We start from the raw sequence: 16,127 nt of genomic DNA on the forward strand, positions 1-16,127 counted from the left end.
ACTAAGTCTTGGAGAAGCCTTAAAAATATCTAAACGTGTTGGAATTGGTCAAGGAGAGTGTCTAAGAGGAGCGTATAACAAATTGGTATACAAGGCTTTGAATCTGAAGTCCACCACATAACCAAGTTAAGATAAATAAGGAGATGAAGCAAATATTATGCAACGACCAGTAGGAGCCGTCCTATATATTTGAAGCTTCATCAAACTTGGAGAATGACATTGTGTACTCCTATATATTATTTTCTCTAGGCTTCAACGTATTCAAAAAGAGTTGTAATTTGTTCATCAATAGTTTTTTAACTGTCATCTATTGTATTAGGTCGTAGAGTTTTAAGAGTTAGATTAGTTTTATATTTACGAAACAAACTTAGAATACTTTTGAAAGTATTCGGTTATTGTACCTCTATTGTGAGATTGGGATTTGTCTTTTGTTAAAGGGATTTGTAGACCGTTCTTCAAGGGAAAGAATGTGGTGAGAGAAGATAGAGATCTTCTTGGTAATCTAGGTTCCATTAATAAAAGAGGTTTGAATCTTAAGGCCGTTGATAAGGAACCCCATAGGCGGGGAGTACGCTATTGATAAATGATAGCTGAATTTCGATAACAAATCACTTGTTTTGTATATCTTTAATTTACTCATCTTAGTCTTAATTTTCATAGTCGGCCTAAGAACAGTTTACAGAATACTGTTTTAAGTGCCTCACAAGTTCTTGAGCTAACAGTCAATGCAAAAATTTTAATCTGTCAAACTCGCTATTCACCCCCCTAGAGAGTTATTGACCTTCCATCAACCTTTAATTGGTATCATAGCTGAGTTTCATATGTGAAGATTAATTATCTCGTGATGGACCCGACGGGAAAAGGTTTGTTTGCCCAAGGTCATTCATGTTCTAGACCTCCTTGTTTTGTGGAACAAATTTTTCATATTGAAAAACATTGATGAAGATGTTTGTGTTAGATCTTACAAAAGGACCTAGAGTTCCTATGAAAAAAGATTCGCGAGGAAATGATGTTCAAAAGTGCGAATTTAAATACACTCAAAGTGATCATCTCAACATCCTCCAAAAAATATCATTAGTGATCCAATGAAATGTATACAAACTCGATCTTCGTTTAAAAACTTATGTATATTTTCTGCTTTTGTTGCTCTTGTAGAACCAAAGGATGTCAAACAAGCTATAAAGGAACCGCAGTGGATCATTGCAATGCAAAGTGAATTATACGTGTTTGAAAGAAATAAAGTATGGGATCTAGTTGAAAGACCAAAGGATCGCACTATCATTGGAACTAGATGGGTCTTTCGAAAAGATCATAAAGAACAAAGAAAGGTTAGTAGCTCACGGCTATAATCAAGAAGGTATTGATTATGATAAAACTTTTGAGCCCGTTGCTAGATTAGAATCTATTCGAATCATGCTTGCCTTTACTTCCTTCATGAACATAAAATTATAACAAGTGGATGTTAAATGTGCATTTTAAATTGCTATTTACAAGAAGTCTATGTTAAACAACCACCTGAATTTGAAAATGCTAATATGCCTAATCATGTATTTAAACTAAACAAAGCATTATACGGTCTAATGTTTGCTTATGTGCTCATTTATTTGTTAAAGTAAGTATGTTAGAGATCTTTCAAAATACAATATAGATCAATGCAAAAGTGCTAATACTCCTATCAGTATAAAAGTTACCCTAGATCAAGATCTTAATGGTAAAAATGTTGATTAAACATCTTATAGAGGTATAAAAGTTCATTATTGTATTTAACAGCTAGTCTTTCAGATTTCATGTTTAGTGTTTGTTTATGTGCTCGATTGCAAGCTAATCCAAAAGAATCACATCTAACGGCAATTAAAATATCATATTAACCCTCTCTTTTAAAGTATTAACCCCTAGTTCTATTATCTATTTTTCAAATGATTTAGAAACAAAATACGCATTCAAGACGGAATTAGCTTAACTTGTCTGAGATGGGCACTCTTACTTAATACTCTGTGTCCCTCGATTTGAAAGAACATGTCTTCTACGCTAGCTAGGGATACCTTGTATTAGAGAGGGATAAAATAAACAACTTTCTCAAAACAGTTAGTTCAACAAATTCATACAACAATGGTAGTTGTTAGACTGTATCCGACAAGACCATATACCAAAACATCAGATTTGGAACAGCTGCTACAGCCAGGAATCAGTTCCTAAACAAAAGTATATATAAGAGACACACTGATTCACTTCAGTACAATGTACATTTATTTAGTAGGAAGCCAGCAAAGGAACTGCAACACTCTGAATCTGGAGTAGCTTAGTGAGTTTCTCCATCGGCTTTCTGGAAAAGAAAAAAAATTGAAACTATAAGCATACTAATACACATAACTGCCACTGCAGCGCAATCAAAGACGATGTTTCATGCACAATTACACCAATGATCCAATGCAAAAGTTACAGGAGATTAACACAGCAGAATCAGAACAATTTTACATAAAAGATTAGATTGACATCACATGATTAACCTTGTCAAGAGGCAGTGACAATATTATAGAGCATGTTGAATGGGTTTGTATTCTATCCTTTGTCAAGAAGGAAACATCAACCATCTATAGAAGAAGATTCCAATCAAGAAGGAAAGAAATATAATAGATGAGAATGAGACAGTAGGAATCTAGTGTGAATTTATCGCGTTCATTATCAGACTACATGCATGGTTATATATCCATTTACAATTTACCAGGATAGGTCTATCAAGTTCATACTTGCAATCTACAACGATGAACCAAAAAAACGTTAAGAGACCATAGTTGATAAGAAATTTAACAAGAAAGGACCCCACACTTTTCACTGCAAATACAATAGCTTTTCTTTTCTCTTCATAGCAGCAGCTTCCATCTACGCATAAGCCCCAATTCTCTAGCAAACTCATTTCAACAACGAATATGCAAAACTTTCAGCGCTGGTAACAAAATGATTATCAGAACTATTGTGTTGTAGATATAAAATGACCAGCCATAAACCCAACCCTACTTATGTACTATACTACTATACTGCTATATTAATAGTTGACTCAACTTTTAAGAGGCACGAGGCAAACCGAGGCGCAAAAGTCTTTTTTTCCGAGGCACAAGGCATAGGCGCAGGCTTTCCATATGCGACGCGCACAATTTTAATAAAAGGCTCTAAAGTCAATTTTAAAACATATTTAATAGTTATAACAACATGAAATACATATTATTACAACATACTTCATCTGTTCAAAAATACTTGCAACGTTTGACTTTTTACGCAGTTTAATGCACTAATTCAATCAATAATATCTCTAGTTATGTATAAAAATTTATAAAAATTTCATACTAATAATTTTTCCATTGAGACGAATCAAACAAGATCCTATTTGACTATGCTTTAACTTATAGATTAAAAATTAATCACAAATAAAAGGTGATGAATAAAATAGTGCAAGATTTTTAACGTTGCAAATAATTTGGAACGGAAGAAGCACAAGTTAGATAAAAACTACTTTAGCATATAAAGTCATAAGATAATTTAGTTCTGAGTTGACCATATTCTCTTAAAGGATCCAAAGAGTATGAAGATGCAGTAGGCGTTGATGAAATCATTGTTCTAAGAAAAGGCTTTTTCTCTTTTAAATTCAAATAAAAATCTATTTCTTTAAGGGAAATCCAATAAATAAACCAAAGGTTAAGTATTTCAGTTCCTAAAACTCAAAAAAGCAAAAACAAAAGGTAACTAACTAAAGGCGCACCTTGTGCGCAAGACACACATGGTGCGCACCTCTCCCACACCTCTTGTACAGCGCTGCGCCTCGAGTATCTAAGGCGTGTTTCTTGTCTCCTAGATGCACCTCATGCGCGCTTTTTAAAAACAAGTCAATACGCAACTTACCATGATAAAATTTAAAATATTGATTATGATTGACCCTTATTAGCAACATCATTTCCACATTACATAAATAAGAAGTGCAACTAATTTAATGAACAATTTTACTATAATCCATTACTTTATTTTAAAAGTGCATCATGCCTAGGCTCTCAACAAAGGCAGAAATTACAAAAGACGGATTTTATAAAAACCAAATACATATTTTTTGTGCTTTCGGTGCACCTTTTGCACTTTACGCTTTTGGTTTTTATTCTTCTATCTCTTATATGACTTGTTTTTTCTTAAATGTCGTTTGTTCTTTATATTTTTCATAAGGTCTTCGAAGAGTACTTTAAGAAAAGAAAAAGAGAAAAAGAAAGAAGATATACTTCCTCAGTCCCTTAGGTTTGTCCCAAGTACATTTTTTGCTCAAATCAAAGAAATGGAAAAAAATAAATAAAAAGGTATACTTTAAGGGAAGTGGAATGAATGTGTGGATTAGATTAAAAAAAAAGTAGGTTAAATGTATGAATGCGTATAAAAGAAAGAGTTTCAGTTATGACCAAATATAAAAATAAAGCAAAATCCATGGAAATGACTAAACAGGAAAATAGTGCAAAAGGAATGGAACAAAGGAAGTAAAAATTTATGTTGGCCACCACAATCATCACAGACTACGTATGATGAGGTGCACCAACATATCAGAACTAATTCGGTATATCTTGTAAGGAGCCCATTTGGGTGTTATGTGATTAAAATGTGTCCCTAAAGCTAGCAAACAAATTTTATCGAATAGCTATTAGACAAACACTATTATACGGATCATAATGTTAGTCTTTTAGAAAACACTATTGTCGGAAGATGGCAATAGCAAAAATGTGGATGCTTAGATAAATGAGTTAATATATAGTGAGGGATATAAATTGAAAAGAAAATATAAGAAATAGTTTCGAAGTTGCTAATATTGAAGAAAAGATGGAATCATTTAACATTATTTGCACATGTACAACGACGGGGTATAAATGACGAGAAAGACTAAATATGATTTGAAGGGCATGAGTGAAAAATGATAGGGGAGATTTTGTTTTTACAAGTGGAGATGGTTGAAAATCGAAATGAATAAAGGAGAGGTCTTATGAATGACCAATGAAAATAAAATATTGGTTCCTATATCCACAATATTTTGTTATTAACACTTTGACAATATTGTCATCTTCTTTCTTGATTTTTTCTTTTTTCTTTTTGTCATATCTTTTTCTTTCTTCGGTTTTTTCTTTTTTTTTTTGGATTTTTCATCTTTTGAGTTCTTTGCTTTTATTCTTGGGTTTTTTTTTAAGTTCTTTTATTCTTGAGTTTTTTTTAAGTTCTTTTATTTATTTTTGTTCGTTAGGTTGTTTTCTTCATCTTCATAATTACTACGTCTTTCTTGATTCTTACACCTTTTTGTCTTCTTTAATCAATACTCCTTTGTCAACTAACATCTTCGTTACTCGCATTGGTTTGCATTTTAAAGGCTTACCTATCCTTAATTTACTTGTTATTTATAATTTTAATTCCGATCAGAAATTTGCGGATACGCTACTTTCCCAAGTTAGGTTTCTTGTCCTACATATACTTGTGTCCATTGTTTTTGTTTTGCTGGAATGTTTTTGTTTAATGTTCGTTTGTACTAGTTAATACCAATCCATATCTTGTTAATTATTTCCTTGTTGGATTACTTTGTTATATTTTCTTGCTTTTAACTCATTTTTATGTCATTCCCACAGGCGACCTAATGCTCACAAATTAGAACTAGTTTGGTGTTGATTAACTTTTTAATCTTTCATATTCATCATATTAGATGTTTAGTGCTAAGATAAATATTATTTTAAATCAATTACGCAATTTTAATTTAAATACTATTAGTTTCGAAGTATCAAATGAGCAAAAAAAAAGTATGCCTCGCCTAGCAGCTCTACAGCCTTTTGCTCATTTCGTCTAAGATCCATTACAATGGTACAATCCAAAATTAAAGATCTATAAATCATATGGCTTCATAAATAATAAAGCCAAAACTTGCTTCATAATTTTTATTTATATGTGCTATATTTTCGCTTGTGAGAAATTTCCATTGAAGTGCATCATTCTTTTTAAGGGAAGTTTTTTGGTTTAACGAACAAGGTTATACTAGTCCATACTACACCCATTGGTCTCGAGTCACACTTTCTTTTAAATCTCATTTGACATCTTGATAAACTGGTACTCTTTAACCTCATTCCTTATCTAGCATACTACATACCCAAACCAAATAGGCTCATTAAAAACTAGAGAAGAAATAAAAGTGAAACAAATCTAAGCCAACCATTGGTATATGGGAACCAACAATCTTGAACAAAGCTCCAACACAAAATAGCTACATGAACTTTTTTATTTCTTATCGTGCCTCAAAATTTCCATCAATAGCTTCTCTAGTAGTCTTGATTGTTGAGCCCTAGATAAGAATACTAGTGTCTAGTATTTAATACACTATCGTTAATCATGTTACACCCATAGAGTAAAAATGTGGTAACGGTCGCGATCGCAGTAACGGAATGTTAATGCGGTAACAGGATTGATGCTATTATAATATCGTCTAAATATCGGTCGAAACCATAAAATATCCCTTGATGCAGCCCAAAATGCGGTTTTTTTACACCTTTTCAACACGGGAAATATCGGTTCGTTTGTTTCGAAAAAATTTACAACGCGACCAATGCGATGCGATGCGGCCTTATTTTTACTCTATGGTTACACCACACTAGACCTATTTCTAAATAATCTATGATCTTGATAAGAATGCTTTTGAGGTTGCAAACCTTCAATATGTGAACTTTCTTTGTATGATGGAATTCTTACGCATAGGAAAAGGTTCAACTAATGTTTCATATAAGGTTCATCTATGAACATTTAAGGCTACCTGAAGTGAAAAGTAAATCCAAAGCGACACAAAGCTTTAAAAAATCCCCAAATTTTCCTAACCAAATTAAAAGGAAAAGGTCCATCTAATTGTTTATCTTGTCAAAGAGTAGTTAGAACCTAACAACCCCAGCTCAGAAACCCAATGTCTAACTTATTAGTATCCTTCCCACTGTTAAACAAAAAAGAAAATAAAAGAATGTTAAAAAAAACTTGTTTCCTTATTTATGTTTTCCAACATGTTAAAATAAGAAACTTGTTTCATTAATTATATTTTCAAACAGGCTAAATGTATAGCGGGAACCTCAATATGATCCATCTATAAGGAATCACAATTTCACAAACTCACATATTGATACTATATCAGAATATACAACAAAAAAGTCACATTTCCTAACTTAGTAATGTAACCAATTGAAACATTTCCTATTCCTAAAGACCACACCTATCCAAATTAAGAACAAGATGCTGAATGTAGCACAAAATACAAGGTCAGAAGCCATGTTGTTGGAGCAGTCTATGAAGAATCCACAACAGGCAGTCATAATCATAGAAGTCATGATAATTGGAAATATATTAAAAAGTACGAATTTTTCAACCGTTCAGTGAGTTATATGTGCAAAGGATTGTTTATTAAAACCAAAGAAAAGGAAATTCATAGATATACCTTCTCAGAAGCTTCTTTTTCTTTCTGAGCCTTCTCCTTGTCAGCCTTCTGCTTTAGTTTTTCCAACCTCTCCTTCTCCATTTTCTATAAAGCCCACAGGTCATACAATCATTAACATCTCAATACACAAAAAAAATTCAAATAGTTGAAACAATTTAACCAAAAATTAGGGAGTCCACATCAAATTTAACAGCAAGTAGAATGGACTAAGGAATATATGTATAATATTCTAAACATCAAAATGCGCAATGTTACTCTGAGATATGGTCGACCATTCACATTATATAATTCATCATATAAATTCTCTCTGGATAAGTCAAAAAAAAAAAAAATACTCACTCCTATTCAAGCTAAATGATATGACTTTTGACACTGTTTATCCTCACTCTTAACTTGTATTTTATACTTAATCTATTAAATTATAACTAATGCAAGAGTCATTTACATCGAGTTTTACAATTTTTAATTATGTACGATTAAAGATATTAATATAGAATTATTAAATTGACAAATGTGCTCGGTCGAATGGGACTATTTGGGTGAAAAGGACGGAGCATATACACAAATTTTATTTCTTCCATTGCTTTGAAAATTGGATGTAACTATGAATCATCGATCAAATTTGCGTTACGAAGATAGATGATAACTGAAATGCTATCAAAGTGAAATAAAAATAACAATACAGCAAAAGAAAGTGATTACAAATCATTGTAGAAACTTATAATATGACATTGATTGGCAATCCTTGAATTTGTAGGGATAAAAAAGGGAGGAAAAGAAAGGAATTACACCCATAGAGAAAGAGATTTAGACAAAAAGACCTGTATGTAAACGGTCTCTTTAGCGCGCTCTTCTTCGCTGAGAACACGGCCTCCTCTTCCATCAGATGAATAGCAAGCGAAGAAAGAAGCCCTCGGAGAAACTCCCTCCACTACACGACGAAGTGATGAAGAAGAAGCCATTCTTGCTACGGATCTCATCGCCATAGTTGATGATTGATTGTTGATGGTTTCTTCACGGTATCAGTATGTCACAGTCGATCACCTTTTCTATGAGTTGTAGTGTTTCTAGAACTTTAATTGATCAACGACGACGACTTCTAAAGCCAGTTACCAGGTATTCAGTGTTAAACCCTACTTAGACCATTTTCGTGGGCCTTCACATTTTATATACCGGATCAAAATGGAAAGTTTGAAAAAAATTAAGAGTTTTTAACGGTTTGTCAAAAATTATGCTTCGGTCAAACTTTTATTCTAAAATAAACGTGCTTAGATTCAAAGCTAGATTTGATATATACTCTTTGTTACTAACAGCAAATTAAGAGAATTAGTCTAAAAATAGTTAAGTTTGTGTTTGCTGTTAGTAACAGCGAACAAAAGCTAACATGGTCAAAGCAGGTCAAACCTTTGTTCTTTATTACTAACAGCAAACAAAGGCTTGACCTGCTTTGACCAGGTTTGCTTTGGTTCACTGTTTGACTTTTGTTGACTTGTTTTCTATTCTTTGAACTAGTAGTTGTAAAATTGAAAAATAGATGTTATTAATTTGAAAATAACTGTTGTTATTATGTTATATAAATAACATCATTATTTCCTTACTTCATTGTATCCAAACTCCATCATTCTTATGCTAGCTAATCAATTTTGAAGGTAATAAAAGGTATTATGTTGAATTATTCTCAATTTATAAATATTAATATTATTATTGAAAATTTAATTATGTTACTATATCATATGTGTTCCATAGATGTCAAAGAAGCATTTTATTGAAGAGCTTTTGTGATTGTGGCTATGAAGTTGAAAATAATACAGATTAAAGAGACATCAATCCTGGTCGTAATTTTGTTGCTTGTCCATTCTACTTGGATGAAGGATTCGGTTGCACGTACTTAGGTGGGTTGCTCCGGAGGGCATTAAATGGTAGAGAGACTTAATAATACAGCTCGAAAAAGAAAAACAAGAGCTTAAAGATGAGGTATTTAATCTCAATAGGCAAATAGATGATATGGCACACAGGAAAGAAGAGACTGAAAGGATTATGAGAAAGTTTAAGAACAATCTTAGTTAGCGGTGGTTTAATTTAATGAATAAACTATGTAATTTGATATGGATTGGTTGAATATGAATGAAATTGTGTTGAATTTTCGGCAGCATTTTCCCTATTTGAATATGATTGTTTGTTTGATTTTGATTAAATGCATACTTAATTCATGGCGGAATGATTCATCGCCGAAAACTCCGAGTAATTAACATCATTTCATTCATAATAAACATGTGATAATACGATAAACGTAGATGGAGCGGATAAGAGTCTTCCCATGTCCCATGCATGGAGAGAAGGGTTTGCTGTTTAGCACACCATGCCCGCTTATAGGTCACTTCGACACCAAATTGGTCTTTCACCATTTGTCACACCACAGAAACCTTAATTGATGGGTCTTGAGCAACACAATTTCTAATAACATTGTTAGTTACAGAAGATGTCAAATGAGTGTGTCCAGCTGACACATTATCACTACTTAATACACAACCCCCATGCTTCCCTTTGTATGTCACAATTTCTCATGTAGATGAATAGGAGCTCTTCCTAGCCCTTAGCCTCCAAGTACAGCCCCTCTTACACTTCAAGGTAAGGACGGTTTGATTTGAAATCTCAGTTCGGTACTCAATGTTCCTATGAATATAATACAATCTAACAACTTCAAACAAGGAATCCTTATCATCAAACGTCATACCCTTTTGAAACTCTCCTTCATCGGTGTAGGTTATATCACATGCCCAAGACCTCTAAGAGTTGTCCTCAACGTGGTCATCTAGAGGGGGAACTGCATAAGGTGTAGAAGCAACGATTGTTGGAATATTGTCTAAGGTCATGTCATTAGCTAGAGTCTCCTCATCAACACCCACATCGTCCTCAGAAGGAGCTTCAACAAAATCATTACTCTCTCTATTAACATCATCCCAAGGCTCATTTGTATCTTCTAAGTTAATCGTATCATCATTTGAAACTTGAAGTTGAAGTTGATTAGGTTCATTAGAAGGAGAAGAGGAAGATGGTAAAATCAGATTTTGGGTTTCTTGGGTAGAGAAAGGGGTAGGAGAAGGAGCAGAAAAAGTTACATTCAAGACTGCATTTATTTCTACAACATTGACATCTTGATTCCCTAGGGGTACCTCTTCTACGTATAACTCCAAAGAAGGAATAGAGGTAGACTTTGAATACTCCCACATAGCATCTATAGCCTCATCATCCTCAACCGGAAAAGCTAACAATTGTCCACTTATATCGTATTTAAAACTTATATTAACAGTACTTCTTGTAATGTCAATCCCAATCTTAGAACATATAAGAAGTTTAAATTCATACAAATCCATGTTTGAGTTGCATGCAAATAGTTTACGTCTTCCCCCAACATAGTTAACATTACTACTACTTGATCGAATTGAACCATTCCAAAAATATACTACAGTCACACGAAATGAAGCCATTTCTACAAGAATACGTACAAAATCAACATCACCATCAAGTTCATAAGAAAGCAAGTACATTGTTCAACAACCCTCACAACTAGAGTTCACAACATTCATAACAACATTTAAAAACAAAGAACATTCATTCATTTTCTACATAAATACATATATAATTTTCAAAATTATAGAGAACATGACAAATATATAGGGTTTGCATTCAAACATTCTTTACATTAAATTCATTAATAAACAACCACATTATTAAGATCATAGCAAATAACAACTACATTTGACATATTTGTAGAGTTTAAGTATAAATAACAACTATATTTTACCAACACCAAACATACTTTCAAAAAACACAAATAACCAAAAAATTTATAATTAAAAGGTACCTTAATAAGCTGTAGATCACCTAGGAGTAGTAATTTGCAAGTTTATGAACCTGCATTAATGTGAAAGCAGAACAAGAATGTAAACCCTAAATTTTCAAAAAAGAAACAAAAAACAAAAAAAAAATTATTACCTAAAGTGAATGTAGGAAGATGACAAAATTAATTAGCGGTAGGAACTTGAAATTTGATGAGATTAAATTGAAGGATTAAAGTTGTTTAATGTTGAAAAGAAGAGGGAGAGTTTCGTGGGTTTAAGGTTGTGGTTTGAAGTTTGGGTGAAATGAGGAAAAAGGAGAGCTGCTGTATTTAAGGTCGTGTTAGTTCGCTGTTACTAACAGCGAACAGAGGCTTGGTCAAAAAACGTCAACATCTCTGTTCGCTGTTAGTAACACTGAACACATATGTTGACTTTTTTTTACCAAAGCCTCTGTTCGCTGTTACTAACAGCGAACTAACCCTTGACTTAAATTTCAGCACTCTCTTAGTTTGTTGTTAATAACAGCGATTAGATACGGAACCTAGCTTTGGAGGCAAAACGATTATTTTGGGATAAAAGTTTAGCCAAATGTTTTTCTAATTTTCATCAAAATGAAGGTATTCGGACGAAAATTTGAGAAAAAATAAGCTTTTTATATAAAAAAAATTTTAAACTAAGCTTTGGGAAAACTTAATTTTCAAAGTAAGTGTCTCATGTGTCAAAGCTAAATAAGAAGCTTGTTTGTTGTTACTAGCAGCGAACAAATGATCTGATCAATATAAGCAAAGAGTTTATTCCCTGTTAGTAAAAGAGAACAAAGATTTTAGTCAAAAAAAGTCAAAAATTTTGTTCGCTGTTACTAAAAGCGAACAAAGACTTTGACTTTTTTTTTATCAAAATCTTTATCGTTGTTACTAGCAGTGAATAGACACGGCCCTAAATTCAATAGCGACCAACCTTCTTCCTCATTTCCCCCAAACATCAAACCCTAACTTCAAACCTTCAAAAAATCTCCTTTCAAATTCCACCATCAAAACAGATTTCATCCTTCAATTAAACTCATAATTTTTCAAATTCCTTTTACTTAAGTAGTATGTAATATACTTGTATTGTTTTTAGGTAAATTTTTTTGATTTATGTGTTTAGTTTCGAATTTTAGGGTTAATTTAAAATTTTCTTATTTTGAATAAATGCATTGTAACAGACTCGAAATTTCTAATCTTAATCGTTCGACTAATCATTTTTGATTAATTCTAAATTCATTCAATTTAATTCCTAATTCTTGATTATTAAGCTCCAACTTTATCTAATTCCTAAATCATATATTTTAACTAACCATACATTTAATGGATTAATTTCTTATTTAATTTCCAATTCGATTTTCAAGTTCTTTACTTATTTATTTCTTTAAATTCCCAATTTCTTTAACTACTCCGAATATGAAACTTTAAATTTTATATTATGAAAAGCTCAAATTCGTTTAATTATGTTACGGTAATCTTTGCGTTTTAAATTCTTATTTCTTAGCTAATTTTGTTAACTATTATTTTAATGATTTTAACACTTTTATTTAAACGTTTCTAAACTGGTATATTTTTTTATTACTAACTATCATTAAGTTTTAAGCTTATTTTACAACTAAACTAATCTCAACTGCCTAAGTTTAACTTAGTCAAACCTACCCAAATGTTTTATGATTGTTTACTTACACAAGTTATGCAAGTTTGATGAACAAAATCAATACCCTTACCCTATACCTTATGGCTAGTAATAGAAGTATGAAGGCTATGATTTGCTTTTTTATTCTTTCTCCTTACCCATTTGTCCCCAAAACATCTACTTATATACTAGCCTCCTCAGGTTTTACTTAGCCATGTGTTAAATTCCTCCCTTTGGCCATATGTTTGTAGAAGATTTGAGCCACTTATTTCTTCACCTTTTCTTCTTCATAAAATCACTTGTTAAATTCCTAATTTTTTAATTAGTTGATGTAACTCAAAAGATGGACCATAAGCTACTCTTGTACTAGCCATGATCATCTTGTTTAGGAGTTTGAGATTATTTATTTTGGGAGCTTAGAAGCTTATCGCTTTTGGAGTCATCTTGCTTAGAGCTTGGAGTAGTACTTTATTTTGGAACAATATTTTTTATTGTTAGAATTATTAAGTTTTATTTATGTTAGAATTATTGTTAATATGTTTATATCAGTCTTTAAACTATATTACAAAGTTGTGTGTGAACATTTTTGTTTTATTAAGTATGATTATGCTAAGAATGTTGTTATTATACTTTATTTTTAATATTAAAATTTTTCCTTAAAGTTATAAATTTTGTTATTGTGTTAAAGTTTCTATTTTTAAGTGATTATGTTAATTATTTAAGTTTAGGATTTGCTATAATGATAAATTATATTAAGTTGTTTTAAGTTAAAAAAAATTTGAAATGATACCAAGATCTTTCAGTCACTATTATTTTACAAAAAAATAGAGGTTTTATTTAAATAATATGACTTATTACAAGTTATTAAATAGCGAAGTGTTTTTTTGAATTTATGAGATTTCATAATAAAAAGTAACTGTTGTGATATTGAATAACTAGTTTACACAAAATATTTCTCTAATTGACTATTTTGCCTAAAACTTATGTGAAAAGATGTAAAAGTAATGTAGTAAACTTGCTTTTAAATCATGTGTGAAAATTAATTTTTATGAAAATATTAAAACATAAAGTTTTATTTATTTTATACAAGAAATATTAATTTTTGTGAAATTATAAGTTTTACTTGTTATATAGCTAGAAGCACATATGTTTGGTAAACTTATAAAGTTTTACATGTTTTATAATAAGAAATACTGATTTTTATGAAATTATAAGTTTTACTTGTTTAATAACTAAAAGTGTTAATTTCGGTGAACTTATAAAATTTTACTTGTTTTTATGACGAGAAATATTGTTTTTTTGTAAAATTTTAAGTTTTTCTTGTTTTATAACTAGAAATGTTGATTTTGATGAACTTATAACGTTTTACTTGTTTAATAACAAGAAATATTGATTTTTAGGAAATTATAAGTTTTACTTCCTTCCTTCCATATTACTTGCACCAAACACACTTTTGCGCAATCCAATACATTTGTTGGATCGTGTATACCTAGAGTTATACATAACTAAAAATTATAAAAATTTGATATTATGAAAATATGCGACAGGATGAATAAAACATGATCCCGCATAACTATGTTTTTTTTTGTATAATAGTCGAAATATGTAAGTTACTATAGAATGATGAATAGTACAAAAGTTGGTTTGAATGCAAGTAATATGGAACGGAGGAAGTATTTGTTTTACAACTAAGATGTTGATTTTGGGAACTTATTTTAAGGAAATAAATTTTAGTAGCTACTTGCGAAAAATATTAATTTGGAGACTATTAATAGAATAATAAGTTTTTAGTGTGAATTTATTTAACACTAGTAGCACGCGGCTCCTCAAGTTTCCCTATCGAATTCTATAACGCATTTTTATATACTTTTATTAACAATGATACAAATAAAAATATTAGAATGTCAATATGTTACAAATATGAGAAGGATATAAGGGTTGAAGATGTAGAAGGATATAAGGGTTGAAGATGTATAAATAGTAGTAGACAATAACATTATCCTATCGAATTTCATGATAATAAACAATTTTTGATTTATTTTCTTATGTTTTGTCTTGACGTTAATCACAAAATAGCCCATGATAAAAGTGACTACCCTTTACAACAGATAAACACTAATTACGAAGAAAAGCAAATTACATGATACATTATTTTGAAACAATTAACTATTCTTATACATATTCAAATACAATAAACTGATACAAAGTGCAAAAGGCAGCTAATAATGACTCAGATTTAAACCTCGTCTTTTGTTTCCTTTTGGGATCCAGGCAAGGTTATTACGAACGAGATTCTACCTAGAATTGTTGAAGGGGTAGGATCAAAATCGGTAGAATCAGATCGTAGAATTGTGTGATCCTACAAATATGCATTAATATGCTTTGTATTATTGATTATCATTTATATTTGTTCTCTTTTTATGTTTTAAGGTAAGTTTTAAGGTGCAAGCAAAAAAACTTATTTGATGTCATCGATTAAGTTTTTAAAAAATATACTTTTAATAATCATTTTTAAACTACAAATCAAGAAAAGCTTGAATTTCATAAAAGTGATGATATATATATATATATATATATATATATATATATATATATATATATATATATATATATATATATATATATATATATATATATATATATATATATATATATATATATATATATATATATATATATATATATATATATATATATATATATATATATATATATATATATATATATATATATATATATATATATACATATATATATATATATATATATATATATATATATATATATATATATATATATATATATATATATATATATATATATATATATATATATATATATATATATATATATATATATATATATATATATATATATATATATATATATATATATATATATATATATATATATATATATATATATATATATATATATATATATATATATATATATATATATATATATATATATATATATATATATATATATATATATATATATATATATATATATATATATATATATATATATATATATAATATATATATATATATATATATATATATATATATATATATATATATATATATATATATATATATATATATATATATATATATATATATATATATATATATATATATATATATATA

At 29.9% G+C, this 16,127-nt stretch overlaps 1 protein-coding gene and 1 long non-coding RNA gene across 2 annotated transcripts; one reads left to right on the forward strand and one right to left on the reverse strand.

Annotated features, from left to right (window-relative positions):
- The first annotated feature begins 232 nt into the window (after positions 1-232).
- On the forward strand, positions 233-8,370 carry LOC130828816 (uncharacterized). Its single transcript, XR_009047396.1, has 3 exons — positions 233-863; positions 1,156-1,328; positions 8,229-8,370. It is a non-coding gene; the product is annotated as an uncharacterized LOC130828816 (long non-coding RNA).
- LOC130828815 (uncharacterized protein At2g27730, mitochondrial) lies at positions 2,044-8,627 on the reverse strand. Its single transcript, XM_057694819.1, has 3 exons — positions 8,293-8,627; positions 7,472-7,555; positions 2,044-2,323 (listed from the first exon to the last, which is right to left on the reverse strand). The coding sequence occupies exons 1-3, from the start codon at positions 8,455-8,457 to the stop codon at positions 2,300-2,302; spliced, it is 273 nt and encodes a 90-aa protein (XP_057550802.1). The 5' UTR covers positions 8,458-8,627; the 3' UTR covers positions 2,044-2,299.
- Between the last annotated feature and the right edge of the window lie 7,500 nt (positions 8,628-16,127).

Source organism: Amaranthus tricolor, chromosome 12 (assembly GCF_026212465.1).
Source record: "Amaranthus tricolor cultivar Red isolate AtriRed21 chromosome 12, ASM2621246v1, whole genome shotgun sequence".
Taxonomy (NCBI): Eukaryota; Viridiplantae; Streptophyta; class Magnoliopsida; order Caryophyllales; family Amaranthaceae; genus Amaranthus; species Amaranthus tricolor.